This window comes from Cervus elaphus, chromosome 25 (genome assembly GCF_910594005.1).
Source record: "Cervus elaphus chromosome 25, mCerEla1.1, whole genome shotgun sequence".
Lineage (NCBI taxonomy): Eukaryota > Metazoa > Chordata > Mammalia > Artiodactyla > Cervidae > Cervus > Cervus elaphus.
The window spans coordinates 11,869,096-11,889,496 of NC_057839.1; the positions used below are offsets into that span (position 1 = coordinate 11,869,096).

At 43.9% G+C, this 20,401-nt stretch overlaps 1 protein-coding gene across 2 annotated transcripts; it reads right to left on the reverse strand.

The window, feature by feature from the left end:
* Positions 1 to 9,619: 9,619 nt before the first annotated feature.
* Positions 9,620 to 19,952, reverse strand: TMEM171 (transmembrane protein 171). Of its 2 annotated transcripts, none has more exons than XM_043887911.1 (4): positions 19,018 to 19,952; positions 16,221 to 16,930; positions 12,275 to 12,416; positions 9,620 to 9,898 (listed from the first exon to the last, which is right to left on the reverse strand). In XM_043887911.1, exons 2-4 carry the CDS (start codon positions 16,861 to 16,863, stop codon positions 9,703 to 9,705), a joined length of 981 nt encoding a protein of 326 aa, XP_043743846.1. In that variant the 5' UTR covers positions 16,864 to 16,930; positions 19,018 to 19,952; the 3' UTR covers positions 9,620 to 9,702. The 2 variants fall into 2 exon arrangements, with proteins under 2 accessions (XP_043743846.1, XP_043743847.1); XM_043887912.1 differs by having other exon boundaries at positions 19,359 to 19,793.
* Between the last annotated feature and the right edge of the window lie 449 nt (positions 19,953 to 20,401).

Genomic DNA, 20,401 nt, shown 5'->3' on the forward strand with positions numbered 1-20,401 from the left:
GTAATAGGTTCCCGATTCATCCACTTCATCAGAACTGACTCAAATGCATTCCTTTTTATGGTTGAGCAATATTCCATTGTGTATATGTACCACAATTTCTTTATTCATTCATCTGTTGATGGACATCTAAGTTGCTTCCATGTTCTAGCTATTGTAAATAGTGCTGCAATGAACAATGGGATACACATGTCTTTTTCAACTTTGGTTTCCTCAGGGTTTAGGCCTAGGAGTGGGATTGCTGGGTCATATGGTGGTTTTATTCCTAGTTTTTTTTAAGGAATCTCCATACCATCTTCCATAGGGGCTGCATCAATTTACATTCCCACCAAAAGTGCAAGAGGGTTCCCTTTTCTCCACACCCTCTCCAGCATTTATTGTTTGTAGACTTTTTGATGATGGCCATTCTGACTGGTGTGAGGTGATACCTTATTGTAGTTTTGATTTGCATTTCTCTAATAATGAGCAATGTTGAGCATCTTTTCATGTGTTTGTTAGCCATCTGTATGTCTTCTTTGGAGAAATGTCTGTTTAGGTCTTTCCCCCACTTTTTGATTGGGTTGTTTGTTTTTCTGGCATTGAGTTGTATGAACTGCTTGTATATTTTGGAAATTAATCCTTTGTCAGTTGTTTCGTTTGCTATTATTTTCTCCCATTCTGAGAGTTGTCTTTTCACCTTGCTTATAGTTTCCTTTGCTGTGCAAAAGTTTTTAAGTTTAATCAGGTCCCAGTTGTTTACTTTTGTTTTAATTTCCATTACTCTAGGAGGTGGGTTGTAGAGGATCTAGTTTTGATTTACGTCATCAAGTGTTCTGCCTATGTTTTCCTCTAAGAGTTTTATAGTTTCTGGTCTTACATTTAGGTCTTTAATTGATTTTGAGTGTATGGTGTTAGGAAGTGTTCTAATTTCATTCTTTTACATGTAGCTGTCCAGTTTTCCCAGCACCATTTATTGAAGAGGCTGTCTTTGCCCCATTGTGTATTCTTACCTCCTTGTCAAAACTAAGGTACCCATAGGTGCATGGGTTTATTTCCAGGCTTTCTATCTTGTTCCATTGGTCTATATTTCTATTTTTGTTCCAATACCATACTGTCATGATGGCTGTAGCTTTGTAGTATAATTTGAAGTCAGGAAGGTTGATTCCTCCAGCTCCAGTCTTCTTTCTCAAGACTGCTTTGGCTATTCAGGGTCTTTTGTGTTGTCATATGAATTGTGAAATTTTTTGTTCTAGTTCTGTGAAAAATGCCATTGGTAATTTGATATGGATCACATTGAATCTGTAGATTGCATTTGGTAGTATAGTTATTTTCACTATATTAATTCTTCCTACCCAGGAACATGGAGTATCTCTCCATCTGTTTATATCATCTTTGATTTCTTTCATTAGTGTCTTATAATTTTCTGTGTATAGTTCTTTTGTCTCCTTAGGTAAGCTTATTCCTAGATATTTCTTTTTGCTGCAATGGTGAATGGGATTGGTTCCTTAATTTCTCTTTCTGATTTTTCATTGTTAATATATAGAAATGCAAGTGATTTCTGTGTATTGATTTTGCATCCTGCAACTTTGCTAAATTCACTGATTAGCTCTAGTAATTTTCTGATACTATCTTTAGGGTTTTCTATGTACAGTGTCATGTCATCTGCAAACAGTGAGAGCTTTACTTCTTTTCCAATCTGGATTCCTTTTATTTCTTTTTCTTCTCTGGCTGCTGTAGCTAGGACTCCCAGAACCATGTTAAATAATAGTGGTGAAAGTGGACACCCTTGTCTTGTTCCTGATCTTAGGGGGAATGCTTTCAGTTTTTCACCATTGAGAATAATGTTTGCTCTAGGCTTATCATATATGGCCTTTACTATGTTGAGGTAGGTTCCTTCTGTGCCCATTTATTGAAGAGTTTTAATCATAAATGGGTGCTGAATTTTGTCAGGCTTTTTCTGCATCTATTGAGATGATCATATGGTTTTTATCTTTTAATTTGTTAGTATGGTGTATCACATTGATTGATTTACATATATTGAAGAATTCTTGCATTCCTGGAATAAACCCAACTTAATCATGGTGTATGAGCTTTTTGATGTGTTGCTGAATTCTGTTTGCTAAAATTTTGTTGAGGATTTTTGCATCCACGTTCATCAGTGATATTGGCCTGTAGTTTTCTTTTTTGTGTGTTGTCTTTGTCTGGTTTTGGTATCAGGGTGATGGTGGCCTTGTAGATGGTGGCCTCCTCTGCAATTTTTTGAAAGAGTTTTAGAAGGATAGGCATGAGATCTTCTCTAAATGTTTGATAGAATTCTCCTATGAAGCCACCTGGTCCTAGGCTTTTGTGTTTTGGGATATTTTTGATCACAGCTTCAATTTCAGTGCTTATAATAGGGTTGCTTATAATTTCTGTTTCTTCCTGGTTCAGTCTTAGAAGATTGAACTTTTCTAAGAATCTGTCCATTTCTTCCAGGTTATCCATTTTATTGCCATATAGTTGTTCATAATAGTCTTTTATAATCCTTTGTATTTCTGCCATCTCTGTTGTAACCTCTCCTTTTTCATTTCTAATTTTGTTGATTTGATTCTTCTCTCTTTTTTTCTTGATGAGTCCAGCTAAAGGCTTGTCAGTTTTGTTTTTCTTCTCAAAAAACCAACTTTTAGTTTTATTGATCTTTACTATTGTGTGTTTTTTTCATTTCTTTTTCATTTATTTCTGCTCAGATATTTATGATTTCTTTCCCTCTACTAATTTTGTTTTTTTTGTTGTTGCTGTTCTTCTTCTTTTTCCAGTTGTTTTAGGTGTAAGTTAGGTTGCCTATGCTATGTTTTTCTTGTTTCTTGAGGTAGGATTGTATTGCTATGAACTTGCCTCTTAGGACTGCTTTTGCTGCATCCCATGGGTTTTAAATTGTTGTTTTCATTGTCATTTGTTTCTAGAAATGTTTTGATTTCCCTTTTGATTTCTTCAGTAACCTGTTGGTTATTTAGAAACGTGTTGTTTAATCTCCATGTGTTTGTGTTTTTTACAGTTTTTTTCTTGTAATTGACATCTAGTCTCATAGCATTGTGGTTGGAGAAGATGCTTGATATTATTTCAATTTTCTTAAATTTACTGAGGTCTGATTTGTGTCCCAAGGTGTGGTCTATTCTGGAGAATGTTCCATGTGCACTTGAGAAGAAGGTGTATTCTTCTGCATTTGGATGGAATGTCCTGAAGATATCAATGAGACCCATCTCATGTAATGTATCATTTAAGACTTATGTTTCCTTATTAATTTTCTGTTTTGATGATCTGTCCATTGGTGTGAGTGGGGTGTTAAAGTCTCCTACTATTATTGTGTTACTGTTAATTTCTCCTTTTGTGTCTGTTAGTGTTTGTCTTAAGTATTGAAGAGCTCCTATGTTGGGTGCATAGATATTTACAATTGTTATGTCTTCCTCTTGGATTGATCTCTTGATCATTATGTAGTGTCCTTCCTTATCTCTTGTAATCTTCTTTATTTTAAGGTCTATTTTGTCTGATATGAGGATTGCTACTCTAGCTTTCTTTTGCTTCCCATTTGCAAGGAATATATTTTTCCATCCTCTCACTTTCAGTCTATATGTATCTTTAGGTCTGAAGTGGGTTTCTCATAGACAGCATATATATGGGTGTTGTTTTTGTATCCATTCAGCCAGTCTGTCTTTTGGTTGGAGCATTTAATCCACTGACATTTAAAGTAATTATTGATATATATGTTCCTATTGCCATTTTCTTAATTGTTTGGGGTTGATTTTGTAGATCTTTTTTCTTCTCTTGAATTTCTTGACTATATAAGTCCCTTTAACATTTGTTGTAAAGCTGGTTTGGTACTATTGAATTCTATTAACTTTTGCTTGTCTGAAAAGCTTTTTATTTCTCCATCAATTTTGAATGAGATCCTTGCTGGGTACAGTAATCTTGGTTGTAGATTTTTCCCTTTCAGTACTTTAAATATATCCTGCCATTCCCTTCTGGCCTGCAGAGTTTCTGCTGAAAGATCAGCTGTTAAGCGTATGGGGTTTCCCTTGTATGCTACTTGTTGCTTCTCCCTTGCTGCTTTTAATAGTCTTTCCTTGTGTTTAGTCTTTGTTAGTTTGATTAGTATGTGTCTTGGTGTGTTTCTCCTTGGGTTTATCCTGTATGGGATTCTTTGTGCCTCTTGAACTTGATTGACTATTTCCTTTTCCATGTTAGGGAAATTTTCAACTATAATCTCTTCAAAAATTTTCTCATTTTCTTTTCCTCTTCTTCTTCTGGGACCCCTATAATATGAGTATTGGTGCATTTGATATTGTCCCAGAGGTCTCTGAGACTATCCTCAGTTCTTTTCATTCTTTTTGAATTATTCTGCTCTTCAGAAGTTATTTCCACCATTTTATCTTTCAGCCCACCGATTCGTTCTTCTGCTTCAGATATTCTGCTATTGATTCCTTCCAGAGTATTTTTAATTTCAGTAATTGTGTTGTTTATCTCTGTATATTTATTCTTTAATTCTTCTAGGTCTTTTTAAATTGAGTCTTGCATTTTCTCCATTTTGTTTCAAGGTTTTTGATCATTTTTACTATCATTATTCTGAATTCTTTTTTCAGGTAGTTTGCCTACTTCCTCTTCATTTATTTGGACTTCTGTGTTTCTAGGTTGTTCCCATGCCTCCTGAGAAACCTATATGCAGGTCAAGAAGCAATAGTTAGAACCAGACATGGAACAACAGACTGGTTCCAAATTGGGAAAGGAGTATGTCAAGGCTATATATTGTCACCCTGCTTATTTACCTTCTATGCAAAATGCTTATATGCTTATTTACCTTATATGCATCATGCAAAATGCTGGGCTGGATGGAGCACAAGCTGGAATCAAGATTGCCAGGTGAAATATCAATAACCTCAGATATGCAGATGACACCACCCTCATGGCAGAAAGAAAAGAGGAACTAAAGAGCCTCTTGATGAAGGTGAAAAAGAAGAGTGAAAATGCTGGCTTAAAACTCAACATTCAAAAACAAAGATCATGGTATCCAGTCCCATCACTTCCTGGAAAACAGATGGGGAAACAATGGAAACAGTGACAGACTTTATTTTCTTGGGATCCAAAATCACTGCAGATGGTGACTGCAGCCATGAAATTAAAAGATGCTTGCTCCTTGGAAGAAAAGCTATGACAAACCTAGATAGCATATTAGAAAGCAGAGACATTACTTTGCCAACAAAGTCTGTCTAGTCAAAGCTGTAGTTTTTCCAGTAATCATGTATGGATGTGAGAGTTGGCCCATAAAGAAAGCTGAGCACCAAAGAATTGATGCTTTTGAACTGTGGTGTTGGAGAGGACTCTTGAGAGTCCCTTGGACTGCAAGGAGATCCAACCAGTCAATCCTAAAGGAGATCAGTCCTGAGTGTTCATTGGAAGGACTGATGCTGAAGCTGAAGCTCCAATACACTGGCCACCTGATGTGAAGAGCTGACTCATTAAAAAAGACCCTGAGGCTGGGAAAGATTGAAGGCAGGAGGAGAAGGGGACGACAGAGGATGAGATGGTTGGATGGCATCATTGACTCAATGGACATGAGTTTGAGCAAGCTCCAGGAGTTGGTGATGGACAGGGAGGCCTGGCGTGCTGCAGTCCGTGGGGTCACAAAGAGTCAGACATGACTGAGCGACTGAACGACAATAACAACATGTTATGAACAAAGGGGTGCGTGTATTTTTTGAATTACAGTTTTGTCTCGATATATGCCCAGGACTGGGATTTCTGGATCATATGGTGATTCTATTTTCAGTTTTCTGAGGAACCTCCATACTGTTTTCCACAGCAGCTGCCCTAACTTACATTCCCACCAACAGTGTAGGAGTGTTCCCTTTTCTCTGTACCCTCTCCAGCACTTGTTATTTGTAGACTTTTTAATGATGGCCATCCTGACTGGTGTGAGGTGGTACCTCACTGTAGTTATGATTTACATTTCTCTAATAATTAGTAATGTTGAGCATCTTTTCATGTGCCTATTAGCCATCTGTATTTCTTCTTTGGAGAAATGTCTATTTTAGGTCTTCTGCTCATTTTTGGATTGGGTTGTTTTTTGTTGTTGAGTTTATAAGCTGATTGCGTATTCTGGATATTATAGCCCTTGATCATATCATTTACAATATTTTCTCCAATTCTATAGATTGTCTTTTCATTTATTTATGGTTTCCTTTGCTGTGCAAAAATTTGTAGTTTCATTAGGTCCTATTTTTTAATTTTTGTTTTTATTTCTGTTTCCTTGGGAGACTAGCCTAAGAAAACACTGGTAAGATTTATGTCAGTGTTTTGCCTATATTCTCTTCTAGGAGTTTTATGATGTCATGTCTTATGTTTAAGTCTTTAAGCCATTCTAAGTTTATTTTTGTGTGTGGTGTGAATATATATTCTAATTTCATTGATTTATAGTCAGCTGTCAAACTTCCCAACAGCACTTGCTGGAGTGACTTATCTTTTTCCCACTGTATAATCTTGCCTCCTTTGTAGCAGGTTAGTTGACCGTAGGCATGTGGATTTATTTCTCAGCTCTCTGTTCTATTCTGTTGATCCGTACATCTTTCTTTGTGCCAATACCATGCTCTTTTTGGTTGCTGTAGCTTTATAGTATTGTCTGAAGTCTGGGAAGGTTATGCCTCCTGCTTTGTTCCTTTTACTCAAGATTGCTTTGGCAATTCTGGGTCTTTCGTGGTTCCATATGAACTTTAGAATTATTGGTTCTAGTTCTATAAAAAATGTCATGGGTACTTTGATAGGGATCACATTGAAGAGGCCACCTTAACTTTAACTGCCCCTGCACTCCACTCCAGCCTCTCAGATGGAACTTCAATGAGCACATACTCACCTCCCCTTCAGCTTTCATCCTCTGAAATCTGCTTTATTGTCTTGCCCCACTCCTCCATAGCTTGTAGAAATACTAAAGGAACCTGACCTTGTCAAAGAATGCTTCAATATCAGTAGAATTTCTTGATTGGGTCCACTTAACTTATCCCTGGGGGAGGACAAAGATGTCACAAGAGGGGCTTTTCCTAGTGTAGGGGGAGCAGGGCAGTGCCTGGCGTGGTGGTCCCCCCGATGTAGACCTCATCACTATTTTCTGTAAAGCAGAGCATCATGCCTCCCAACACCACAGGAGGAAAATCTGGAGTAAGATTTCTTATGCTCCTGATGATAATGTTTAGTGTTCAAAACAATACATTAAAAGATGCTCAACATTATTTGTCATGAGGGAATGACTTCATCAGTGAAGCCAAAATCATAATGAAATACCACTTCACACAAAGATGACAATAATAATCATGATGATAATATTAACAAAAATAAGTGGTGCTGAGGGTGGGGAAGAATGGAACTTTTGTACATGGTTGGTGGGGATATAAAAAGGGGCAGCCTCTGTAGAAAACAGTATTCAGTTCCTCAAAAACTCAAAGGTCATGTATGACCCAGCAATTCCATATCTATGTATGTACCCAAAAGAACTGAAAATAGATACTCCAAAAAATACTTGGATACAAATATTAATAGCTACACTATTCACAACTGCCAGAAGGCGGACACAACCCAAATGTCCATCATGAATAAACTGTGGTATATACACACAAAGGAATATTATTCAGCTCCAAAAAGGAATGAAGTATTGATACATGTTACAATGTGGATGAAGCTCTAAAACAGCATGCTAAACGAAAGAAGACAGACACAAAAGTTCAGATGTTGTATGATATAACCTATATGAAATACCCAGAAAAGGTAAATCTAGAGAGAGAGAAGAGGTTGGTAGTTGCCAGGGGATGGGAAGGAAATAATGGGGAGAGCCTACTTACTGGGTATGGGCTTTTATTTGGGGATGAAAATATTTTGGAATTAGAGATGGTGATTATACAACATTGTGAATGTACTAAACACCATTGAATTTTTCCCTTTAAAATGGTTGATCTTATATGACTGATTTCACATAAAAAAAAAAAAGTTAACTGATAAAAAGACAAAATCAGTAACAGCCCGCCAGATGGGTTTTCAGAGCTGTCATATTTTTTAGAAACTTAATAGGTGAAGGATGCATCTTCCTGTGACTAAAGGATTCGTCCCAGCTTGACTGCCCAAGCCTCAGTCCTGCAATGGACATCTCTTGCTTAGGGTCCCCTTGCAATGCTATGGCTTCATCAGCTCTCACTTGGCTGAATACTGAGGAGATGGATGGAGGTAAAACAGACCTCTCCCACCAGAAGGTCAAACTTATACCTAAGCATTTCTAACTGCCATTTAAGTTTACTAGCATATAAAAGTAAAATGCCCAGTTACAAACCCTAACGTTGAGTCATTAAAAAGGCTCTTGATTATATATGAGAACTTGTAAGTGTTTAAAACTTAATTCTACCTAGAAGTTTTGGCTTAATCATTTTAAACAAGTAACAGAAGCAAGTGGTGATAATCTACCCTTTGTCCTAATTTTAGAATGTGAATAATTAACCTTCCAGGGGGAAAAAAAGCAGAATTTTAAGAGCAATTCCATCCAATAAATGTTCAGTTTAGAAATAGGTCGGTCCTGCTGGTACAGACTGTTACTCCTGATTTATTGCAGTGGCAATTCCCATGAAATCAGTCATTACTTCAGTTAAACTATTGAAGCATTAACGCCTTAAATTCAGCTTTCAGGCACTTAAATATTGGATAATACTGATTTTTATGGGGATTATGGTAAAAAGGGCTTGTGGTAAAAGGCATAAAAAGTTACATTGTTGCTACATCAAATTTTGTTAACAAAAATGCTAAGTTCCTACAACTTTTCGATTCTAAAAATAAGTTTTTCCCAGGTAAATTTGAGAATAGTGATTATTGTTTAAGGTTTATATCTAGAATAAATATCTATTATAGTACCCAACTATACAAGTGTTTTTGTTCAGCAATAGGCTTATAAGAATAAAAGCTGGTGGTGCAGGCAGTTGGGCACCTTATAATACAGAAAGACACATCCTTCCTGAACCTCTATGGGGGAATCTAGTTACCAAAATGTCCCAAGAAATTTCTTCTCCAAAATATCACATCATTGTAAGAAGGCTTTCAGGCATCAGTGTGTTAGTAACTGCCCCAGTGTAGATTACCTAGTTACCCTACCTACCTTCTTTCAAAATGAAAAAAAAAAAAAGAAAAAAGGAATAGGAAGAGGAGGGAGAGAGGAAAGAAGAGGAAGAAATAATAAATGAGGAGAGTAATCTGGTTTCCCTGCCCCAGAAGCAATTAACATTGGAAACCCAATGGGCCAAGCTAAACATTAACCACTGCTTTTGGTTGGCCTTTGGCAGCACAGGGGAGAGATATCCACCTGGCTTTCAGAAACCAGCTAGGTGGGTCCAACATCTAACCTCACCGTTGAGAAGCAATGTGACCTTGAATAAGTTCATCAGCCTCTCTGAGCCTTTGTCTCTTCATGCACCAGTACAAATGATCCCACCAATCTCCCGGAATAGTAGGTCTCAGTGAGAGAACCCTGCTTAAGTTCCCATCTGGAAGCACCCTGCCTCTCCCGTGGTCTGAAGCTTAATCTGATGGCTTAATCTGGAAGGTTTGTTCCTGATTTTGATGCTATACTAAGAAGTCAGGACACAGCTGATGCTACTGTATTTTTTATTAGAAAACAAATTAAATAAAATAGTGATTGATTCTATATAAAATTGAACATGAGTCCATGGTTCATGGCAGGGAAGGCTCAGAAGATGGAGGCAAGGATGTGGCAGCAGCAGTTTCTTTTTCTTCGTATCTGGGAGGCAGATCAGACAAGAGGTGGAGAGTGTGGGAGGTCTCAGAGGATGAAGCGGTCCCAGAAATCGTATATATCGATTCACAATCTCTCTCAGAGGCCGCGCCTTGGCCCTCAGGAGTTGGGGACCTATGAAGAAGAAGAGGGAACATGAACGGGAGAACAGGGAATCAGTCACCACGCTTAAATACCAGGTTCTGGTCACATGTTTAATTAGATGCATTTGGAAGCATTTGCAAGGGCTTCCAGAGTAATTTCTTCCCATATATATTTTGCATAGATATGTTTTAACTTCTTTCCCCTTACTGTCCTTAGAGCTGATTGTAATATTAAGACAGTTTCACTCCTGTTGTCATTCCCCTTGTCATTGAAAAGACAAAGAGTACAAACATATAGATGCCTTCCAAAAAAGTACATGCACACACACACACAGCTACTCCTCTCTGCTATTTCATCTGGAGACAGCTAACATAAGGGAGACAAACTTGTGCAAATAAAAAATTAAATCATTAAGCCAAAAGCTTGAAGGGAGGTGGGAAGGCATACTGGTTAATGGAGTGGGCTCCAGCAAAGGGCAGACCTGCATCTGAATTTCCACCCTGCTGCTTTTGAGCTGTTTGATCTCTAAGCCTCAGCTTTCTCATCTGTAAAATGGGTGTGATGGCAGTGTGTACCTTCTAAGTAACTATGAGAATGATACAAGGTAATGGAAGAAAAGCCAGACTCTGGCATAGTGGCAGCAGGGGGAGTCATTTTTAGTAGAAGTAATAGACAGCTATCTATTTATCTCTGTGAAATTCATTACTGGAGAAAAGAATACAAAAATTCACAAACAGAATTCTCCAAATTCCAGAACCTAACCTCCCTTTCATCCACAGAGGGCAACTCCTGCATTCGTCCCTGGTTGGATCTCCAGCTCACCACCCAGTTTGGAGCACTAGACTGTGTACCCTAAAACACGAATGACCAGGTAAGACAGCACTCATCCCGAGCACGCTCAGGTCCCTAGCAATCTCTTGGGTCCCGCTTCTCACTGCCTTTAAAAACTGCGTGTCTCAAAAGTCAGTTTTCACTGAGTGCGGCTCTGTCCTGGGAGATTTTCCAGCAATCCCGCCTTCACTTCCTACACCCTGGGTTCCCATCTGGGGAGGTACAGTGCCTGCCCCAGCCCTGCTCGTCTGGCGTCTCCCAGAACTCCTTCCTTTCGTACCTTCCCTGCCCGAGGATTCGCCACAGGTCTCTGACGCCTCTGCCCTCTTGGTTTCAGCTGCCTCTTTGCCATTCCATCTCCAGGACCTCAGTTCCCTCCAAGCTCTGGCCCGTCCAGTCTCCCTCCAAGGCCCACGCTTTGCTCTCCTTCCACCACAAGCCAGCCATTCTCTTCTCCTGATTATATGAGCCCATTCTCATCCTCCTCAGTCAGGGACCTTCCCTGTCACTGTCTCTCATCCTTGACGTCACGACCTCTGATTTTCCCATCATCCTCCACCACAGATTCCCTCCCATATTCCTCCTCCCCCTTCCTTTTTTTTTTTTTTTTTTTAAATACATGCTCTATCATTTTATTTAATTTGGCCACACCACACAGCACATGAGAATCTTAGTTCCTTGACTAGGGATTGAACCCACGACCCCTGCAGTGGAAGCACAGAGTCCTAACCACTGGACCACCAGGAAGTCCTGCTCCTCCCTTTCCGATCACCACAGTCCCAGGCTCCTGTTACTCCAGCCGGCCCATGACCATGAGTCACCCTCCTAACTGGTGGCCGCCCTCAGCCTTTCCCCAATCAGAACTGAGCTAACCACTGCTCATATTCCATTGCTGTGACTCCTCAACCTTCAATGGCATCCCTCTGCCTCAAGAAAAAACACTCACATTTACACTATTTAATGTGACCCCAGGCAGGCCTCCTAATTTGTGACATTTGGGAAGCCTGGGGGATGTAAATGGGAATCTAACGTTTCTCTTCAAGCAATCTGAGAAGACTCTGAGGCCCAGGGGGCAACTTAAAATTGAGGGGAGAAGACTGGCATGCTCAAGGCAGGGTGCAGACTGATTTCAGTCAGTCACTCAAGTATCCCCATTAGATACTGGAACCTCTGTACATTCTGGGGGTCTCCTGGGACCCCCACACCTCCCACAGTCCACAGCAGCCCAACTTCGCAGGGGCCTCCCGAGTTCTGGTCCAGAACTTGGGCTGGCTGGCAGGTGGTTCAGCATTTTGAGGCCCAGTTCTGCTACAAGCACACACAGATGCCTGGAGAAGGCTTCACATGAACCTGGCGTAACCACTCTTATAATTTTTAATTTATGTGCTACCCAAAGTTTCCTGGAAGGTGCTGTGAATATTAAGACGATAATTCTGACATCATGACAGCAAAATAGACACTCCTCCTTGATGGTTACACCTGTATCACAGCATAAAGCTGACTTGGCCTGAAGACAGGCACAGGCCTGAAGTGGTTCAATGTTTCTACAGTTCAGGTTCAAAGGGAGAGTCTTACCCAGAGTGAAAAATACTGTAATATGAAGGTGGGCGTTCATCTGGCAGCAAACCGTCAGCCCCAGGACTCCGAGTAGCTGCAGAAGCTGAAGACTCAGGAAAGTAAGGTGGTGGAGGGGGTGGGAATATGATTACGGCATCACCTAAGGAAACACCAGATTTTGTTGAAGACGGATGAGTAAAAGATGTAAGCAAATGAGCGAGAGCTAAAGACATTAATTATACCTTTGGCCCATATATAGCAAAGGTCAGAACACCAGAACTGAAAAGTGGGCAATTCAAGTTTACAGAGGCAGAGAATAGAGGTTACTAAGGAACTGGAGGCAAGGGCGATAGAGTTAGAGTTTAATGGAGGCAGAGATTCTGTTCAGGATAATGAGAAACCTTCAGGAACTGATAATGGTGATGGCGGGTTGTACAACACAGTGAATGGACCGAGTGCCACTCTACACTTAAAAATGATTACATTGGCAAATTGTAGGTTATAGCTTTTTTACCATGTTAAAAAGAACTGAGCCTACATTTCATAGCAAGTCTCAGCTAAAGCGTTTCTCGCAAGTGTTTGCTAACAATGTTCCTTACCTCCCCTGGGATGTCTACTGCTGTAAAGTTTTTCATATTTCCAACTTACAGTTTTAATTCTTCAAAAGTCAGCTGTTGGGTAAAGTGGCTCTGCTCCTCAAATGCAGTTTCAGCCTCTGAACAAATGACAATACCACCGCAATATAGTCCCTCATCCCTATTTCCACAAATGTGGTTTCCGTTCTTGCTGAGTTTTTTATCTACCGACGTTTCTTCCAAGCTTTATCAAAGACTGTCAAACTCAAAGAAAAGCTAGGGTTTTTTTTCTCCCCTGCATTTTTTATTGCCACTGTTCACTCCAGAACACATTCCTGTGTTTTGGGAAGGAGAACAGGGGACCAGATACAAGCTCAGATTCCAACTCAAAATGTACTAGATGAGTTTCCCAGAACCTTCTAGACATGTGGTGGCACCACTATGAAGAGGTCTGAGGGCAGCCTCTGCTAAGGTGGCCACTCCAAATGACAGCTCAGGAAGAAGGAAGGAGCAAAGAGGACTTTACTTCCCTTCAGGGAGGAGACTGGTTTATATTGGTGGCAGTCCTGATGCTCGCAGGGTTCTCTAAAGCTACCTGGGTTCCACTTGCCAGTTACTACCTGGCGTGGCCCAAACAAGTCATTTGCCCTCTTTAGGTCCCAGCCCACATCTGTAAACTGCCTCAGAGGACAGATAGGAGGACCAGATTCATGTGAGGGGTTAAGACGGTGCTGAGCATGGAACAAGCTCTCTCAGGGATCACACACACTCAGAGGGACTTTTTCTGCAGCAAGCGGCACCTGTCTGCATGTCTGAAGAAACACTCCCAGTTGGCCATCTGGCCAGTGGTTCCACTCTCCACCTTGTTGCCTCAAATGCCTCCCCTGCAGAAAATGCATAAATTCCATCTCTCTTTCTGCAAGGAGATGGCAACTGGAGCTTCAAATATGCATGGCTAACTGAAGCTCGAAAGACAATAGTGGTTGTCTTGGGGTTCTTATTTAATTTTTTCAAAAGGTCTCGGTAGGTGAGAGGAAGGTAAGGCTGAGTGTTCACTTTAATTACACACTGCAGGACAAAGGAGCTGGAAATAAGCCTCCAAAGTAGACCAGTCGCCTATCAGACACAGACAAGGAAGTACTCAGCCTCCAGCCATCTCCGAGGCTTGCCCATTCCTCTGCCAGGCCTGCGCCCAGCCCTCTTGCTGTCCCTAGGGTTTCCCTTTCACTATGTCCTGCAGGACTTGATGTCCTCTGTGAGTTGACCAGTCATCTGCTGGTGTGTCCAGGGTCCAACACTAGGTGTGCCCACAACGTGCATACATGCATGCATCTTGATTTATCTGTCTTCTAGTCTGCAAAGAGCTGAATTCTGGCACTTAGATAAGATTTGCCTCATATCACCCTCAATTTCCCTCATAAGGCAGAACTGACCATTGATAGACAATGTCCAGAGTCTTAACAATTGTGCTAAAAGGCATGATTTCTAAAGATGTAAATCCTATTCCAGAATATCAAAGGAGAGAAAGACAGTTAATTACAGTGCCAGATTTTCACAAATTTGATAGGACTTAAATGGTTATATGGAAAAGCTTTTAAATTCTTCAGTGCCAACATCAGGACAGAAATGCTCAGGAGTCACCGTACCCCTGCTCCAGCCCTGCTCCCAGCTCCCCCTAATTCCAGTCACCAGGAGTAAGGCTGGACCCCCAAACTCCCTGAGGGTAAACCCAAAGGGCACACCCAATATGCCCCCACCTAGGTGGAAGAACATGAGCGTCCCATGAGGATATTTACTTGGCCAGCACTGTGTTCCCCAGAAGAACTAAGAACACCTATAATATTGGCTGAGCCTTTTCATCATTTAACAATGACTCAGGACACCAGGTGAAGGATGAAGACTGCAGAAATAGAATTACAGCAAGTGTCCCGGGAGGGCCTATGTGAGCATATGTGTGCCCACTGCCTCAGTTAGGATCCTGGCTCTGCCACCTGCTAGTTTGTGACCTTAGGCCAATTATTGGGATCCTTGAGCCTTGGTTTCTTCATCTTTTACATGGAGACACTTAAGTGTCTGCCACAGTGGACTGTTGAGGGCATGGATGAATTTCACGTAACAGGTTCTTGAAGAGCACACACTAAAACACTTAGATCGTTATTTGGCCCAAGAATAAGCTCTATATGTGTGTTAGCTATTATTAACAAATAACTAGTGTTGATGTCACTGTAAGTATATAAACGCACAAATAAGTAAGCTGGACGCTTCAACCCTGACCGAACACAATGCTCATCTGTAAATCCATCTGCCCTTCCTCTCTGAGGCCAATACCATGCAAGGCCCACAGCCCCGGGAATCCCCCCAGTGAGAACTGCCGGCTCAACAGACTGCCTCACCCACGAGAAACGGTTCACTTCTTCCCTGTTCCCGCCACAGTTTCTGCTCTGTAATCCCCTTTGCCCACCCAGCCTCTTAGATGTTAAGGCTGTGCCTTCAGGGTGGGAGACTGAAATAAAACAGTGATTTGCAAAAATAAGCAGCGATGGCGGCTTTTCTTTCTGTGTGAAGGTGAGGCCAGAGCTCCTGATGTGGTTTTGTTGGGGCCTGCCTCTGGGACATGGTGATGCAGGTCTTCTGCAGGGGGACCCAAAGGGAATCTCTGGGCATCCCATAGGGGAAAGAAGTGACCGGGGCAGTCACATTTCATCTGTATCTATGCCCCTGCTCCCAAATTTTGCCCTGACCCTGAAGTCAAGGACAAAATTATAGAAGATGAAGAATAAGGTGGACAACAGTACAGAAGACTCCTTCAAAATATGGAAGACCAGTGGACTTGCAACAGACTCAGAATCCCAGAATGAGTGCTGCCAGGAAACTCAGAAGTGCAGTGTTCATTTTACAGACACGCAAAGTAAGGCCAAGAGAAGTTAAGGGCTTCCAAGGGCAGCCAGTCAAGGATAACCAGTGATGAGAACCCACGTTTTCAGCAACCAGAAGTGCCGTAAGTGTTTGGTGTGAGAATAACAGGGGACACAGGGTCACGTGGCAGGTCCCTTAGGTGACAGAAGGCTCCCAGGGTAGCCTCAAGGACCCTTCACTGTCCTCTTCACTTGCCCTGCAACCTCAGTAACAGTCACAGCTCAATGTCCTGATGCGTTTGTTAGATAACAGGGTATTGCTGGGAGGAAAGCATGTGCTGAGGGATACCTATGCGGATAATGACAGAGGCGGAACCGTGTCTGTGTGCATCTGTGTGTGTGTGTGTGAGAGAGAGAGAGAAGGACAGACAGAGAGGACAGAGGCGAAGAGAGAGAATTGAGCCCAGACCCAAGAGCAGCCTTGATGCTGCAGCCACGCTGATATGAACAAGCAAAGGAAAGACAGCGACCCACCTACAGTCACCTGGACAGGCTCCAGGCTCTGGGTTTGTCTCTCTTCACTTTCAGAAGCATCCTGGGTCCCATTCAAATCGTTTCTCTTCTTAACGTGGGCGACCACGAAGAAAGACAACCCCACAAGCACAATCAAGGGCCCCAGGACCTGCAGGGACAGGAGGCCACAGATCTGGGGCTCCGAGTCAGCCGTGTCTGTCTCGTTCAGCGGTTCCTGCATCCAGTCTGAGCCACACCCAGGGACCCAAATGCCCAGTACGCTGATGAGCATGCCGCTCGTCAGGAACAGAAACCCAAAGATGAGGCACTGGACAAACTGGCGGCTCTCCCCACAGAGGAAGGGTCGGTCGGAGTCCCCCTGGTTGTTGCCTCGCAGGCGCGCCTCAGTTCGCTGAAGTCGTGCCCGCGAGCGGGCCAGGATCACAGCCCCCAGCCCAACCACGGCACACGCCGGTCCGGCGATCTTCAGCACCACGCTGCAGTCTGGGAAGGTTTCGTATTGGCACGCCTGGAACCCAAAGATGGAGAGCAGGACTCCCACGCACAGCAGGATGGCACCGAGGACAAAAAGGAAGAAAATGAGCTTGCTGACATGCCTGTCTTCCTGGACCCCGTCTGGCTCGGCAGCAGCTGCAGGAGACATGGCCAGGAGAGGCCCCTTGCCCGAGGTGGGTGGGATGTGTGTGTTCCCTTCGATGGTTTTAGCAGCTCTGCAGACATCACCAAACACCAAATTATAAAACGGACACAGGTGTTCCTGACCCGCCCTGTTCTTTTTCCAAAATCACACTAGGATGAACTCATAAGGAACAACTTTGTGCAACTGATACACTGTAGAGCAATGAGTTGGTTCCTGAGTCAGAGGAATTGGCATTCAGAAACTCCTGAATATGTAATTTTATAAAGATATGTAAGAAGGGGAAATGTATTTACCACTCACCTAAGAGTATCTTGAAAACTCAAACCCATACAACAAAAGTAACTGGGTGTGGCTTTTCCTGTTATGAGTCTTATGGACTCACTTCCCCAGGAAAAAAAAAAACCACACACACACACACAATGGTAAGTGAAGGAAGAACCATACGGATTTTTGATTTATTGACATCCCACATTTCATCACAGCTGCTCTGAGCATTTTCAAGTAGGTAAATTTTCTTCTTCAGTAACTAACTTTCCATTTCCTGTTTTAGACTGCAGCAACTCTTCCATTCCTGGCTTTATTCTAAGGCTCCATCTACAGAAGACCCAAGTTCAACAGTTTCAGCTGAAGGTGAAGGCGGTTCAGGAAGACAGTGAGTTTGGGAGCTTTTAAGTTAATTCTGTGAAAATGTGACTTTTGAGACCTCAAACAGGCACACACTGGGGCCGCCCTGAAATCTGGTGGTCTGGTTACTGGGTCTTGGATGACTTGGGGGATTCTAGCACAAAGGCCCACGTAGCCCCTTGTCCCCCAGGTAGGCAGGCGGCTTCCTGCCTGCCTTCCTTTGTGGTGCCACCCACTTCCACAAAAAGTTTCGGCTGCATTAAAAATATGTAGCCAATAAAAATCACCAGTTACAAAACACTAAACAGCGACAGAACTCTGAAAGAGTATACATGAAATCAAGTGGAAAAGCACCTTCCACCAGACCACCCAAGCCCTGTACTTCAAGGGTCTCCTATATTAAATGTACCCCCAAGCAGTGGGTAAAGAGCTGTCTACTTTATACAGACTGACTTTATCAGCCAGTTACCTTGTCTTACGCTAATGAATGGAATATTTTTCCAGGACCCTTCTAGTCAGGGCACTCAAAAAGACAACCCCAGGGTGAAAAACATATTCACTTACTCAAAGAAAGAAAACTTGAAAAATATTTTATGCCACTTGCATCCATGATCCCATGAAAGAGCTAGAAATTGAGTCGCTAAAGCCAAGGCTATCTTGACAAACACAAATCATGTGCAAGGAGCGTCAGTTTCAGTAAAGAAAGGAACCAGCTGATCTTATTCTAGGAAGTACTTTTCCAGGAATAAGTAAGATAAAATCAGAAGGAAGTTGGAGAGAGAAGGAAATAGAAGTGGGAAACAAGCTTGTGCTTTAAACTTGGACCAACTATATTTATGAAGATGAAATTAAGCTGAAACAACACTTAAAGTATTGCACTAATTAAAAAGAAGAGACTGAATCCTGTAATATCTTTTGCTGGTCTGGAGATAGAGGTGAAGGGTGACTCTGTGCTACAAAGCCCTATCAATTCACTGTAGGGTGGTGTTTTGACTCTGATGTGAGTCACAAGGCTTCAATTGCCTTAAGGCAAATTCCCAAATACTAGTAAAGCCTAAATTTGGATGTGTAGCTTCCCTTCCATGGACTAATGGACTAAGTACTTGGCATAGGTAGTTAATTCCCCATTCAAATTAGTATGTTCATCCATCTCTCCGCCCCCCCAGCCCCCGACCACGAATGCACTCACAAAGTGGCACAGATATCTGCAGTAACAGGAAAGTAAACCTTTCCCAAATACCAGCCTACACTTCATTTCCCCAAAGCCAAATCCGCCTCACAATGCTGTTTGCCAACGGCCATTTCCAAATGAGCAGCAGGTCACCACGTCCAAAGCGCTGTGTTTGGGGGCTGACGCAAACAGAGGCAAAGCCCTCCCTGGGAAAGAGCTTTGCGGGTGTCGAGAGCCAGAGCTCCCGCGGGAGCAGGTTTAGCGCGTCTGCTCCGCGCGGCGCTGCTCTCCGCACCCCGCCTGAACAGCCGCAGCGCGCGGTCCCCGGGGGTGCGGAGGAGCGCGGGGCCCGGGGCGCTTACCTGAGGCTCGGTCCTGCGAGCGCGCTGCCGGCGCCGGCAGTCGGCGGGCAGCACGGGCCGTGGGCACCCGGCAGAGCGCGGCGCCCGCCCCCGCCCCCGCCCGCGGCCTGGCCAGCACCCAGCGGGCCCGCGCTCTCCCACCTGCGCGTCGGGGCGCGAGGGCGGGCCGCGCGGTGTTTACAGAGGAGGCGGTGCGGGGAGGCGCGGGGCGCGGGCAGGGCCGGGCGGACTGGCCGGAGCTGGCCGCCGCCTGGTGCTGCCCTTGCGGACCAGAGGCGCGCCGGCTCCGGGGTGGAGAGTGAGGGGCAGCTTCGGGGCCCGGGCGGCTTCCGCGTCCGTACCCGTGCGCGCAAGGAATCCGGGAAAAGTGCCCCGCCGCGGCCACCTCCTTGACCTGTGGCCCTCGGGCAGGGGGCGGCAAGTTGGGGTTCTCCTGGCTGTCCCAAGTCACAAGGCGACGGTCGAGATCCAGGCGGCGTGTAGGAGCCGGTTCCCTTCCGGGCCGAGAGCCCAGAATTTGGGCTGCGAGTGGGGGAAAAGGACAGCCCCTGCCCCTCTCTTCGGCTTGCCCGCCGCCTAGGCAGGGGTCCCCGGGTTCCCGCCGCTGCGCCCTCTGCGACGGTCCCCCCAGTGGCCTGTGGCCCTCCTGCCGCTCCGGAGATCTTGGCCGGGGTCCGTGGAGCGAGCCTCTTGCCGCGAGCGCCCGGACGAACAGGTTATAAAGACACCAGGTCACAGAAACGTGCGCTCCATTAGCGTGTGAGACAAGGGTCCTCCCTGCCCGAGCCGTTCAGACCTTCCGTCCTAGCTCCGAGACTCACGTATGGTCACAGTCCCTCTTTGCCATCGAACTCCCTTCCCGGTTCTCAGTCGCTAGTGATGTGCCGGAATTAAACTGGTAACTTTGCCCTTGAACCAGGCGGTTTCGGGATGGGTTTGCTAATCCCCGTGCTATTTGTAACCTGCCCCGTATAACACGTGACACGGAATTAACTGTGCCAGTTTCCACACCAGAGGTCAGGGCGCCGTGAAAGGTGAGTCAGGCTCAAACAGGGCAGCGCCCTGAGCCCTTCCCCATCCCTGCCTCTCCTCTCTGGGGTCCTGTCCACTTCTGAAACCCAGTCGGGAGTTCACACCCATTGCCTTAACCTTTTGAAAGAGTAAGCACTTTGCATACCTAATACAGCAAGTTGTCCCCAGCCATTTCACTTCCCCTGCAGTGAAGAGTGAGTTGGTTTAGCTAATTACAGAAGTGAGAGGGAGACTCAAAGAAGGGGCCAGAGGGAGGCAAATAGGGAAGGGTGGCCACCTGGGCTCTGCGCCCCAAGGCTGGGTGGGTGAGACAGGGCTGCCTCGGGGAAGAAGGCTGGCAGGTCCGGTGGGA

Coding starts and splice junctions, on each gene's coding strand:
- TMEM171 (XM_043887911.1), bottom strand. CDS start 16,863: ATGTCTCCTGCAGCTGCTGCCGAGCCAGACGGGGTCCAGGAAGACAGG. Junction 12,417..16,220: donor GCCTGTCCAGGTGACTGTAG/GTGGGTCGCTGT, acceptor GTGTTTCCTTAG/GTGATGCCGTAATCATATTC. Junction 9,899..12,274: donor TACAGTATTTTTCACTCTGG/GTAAGACTCTCC, acceptor TCTTCTTCATAG/GTCCCCAACTCCTGAGGGCC.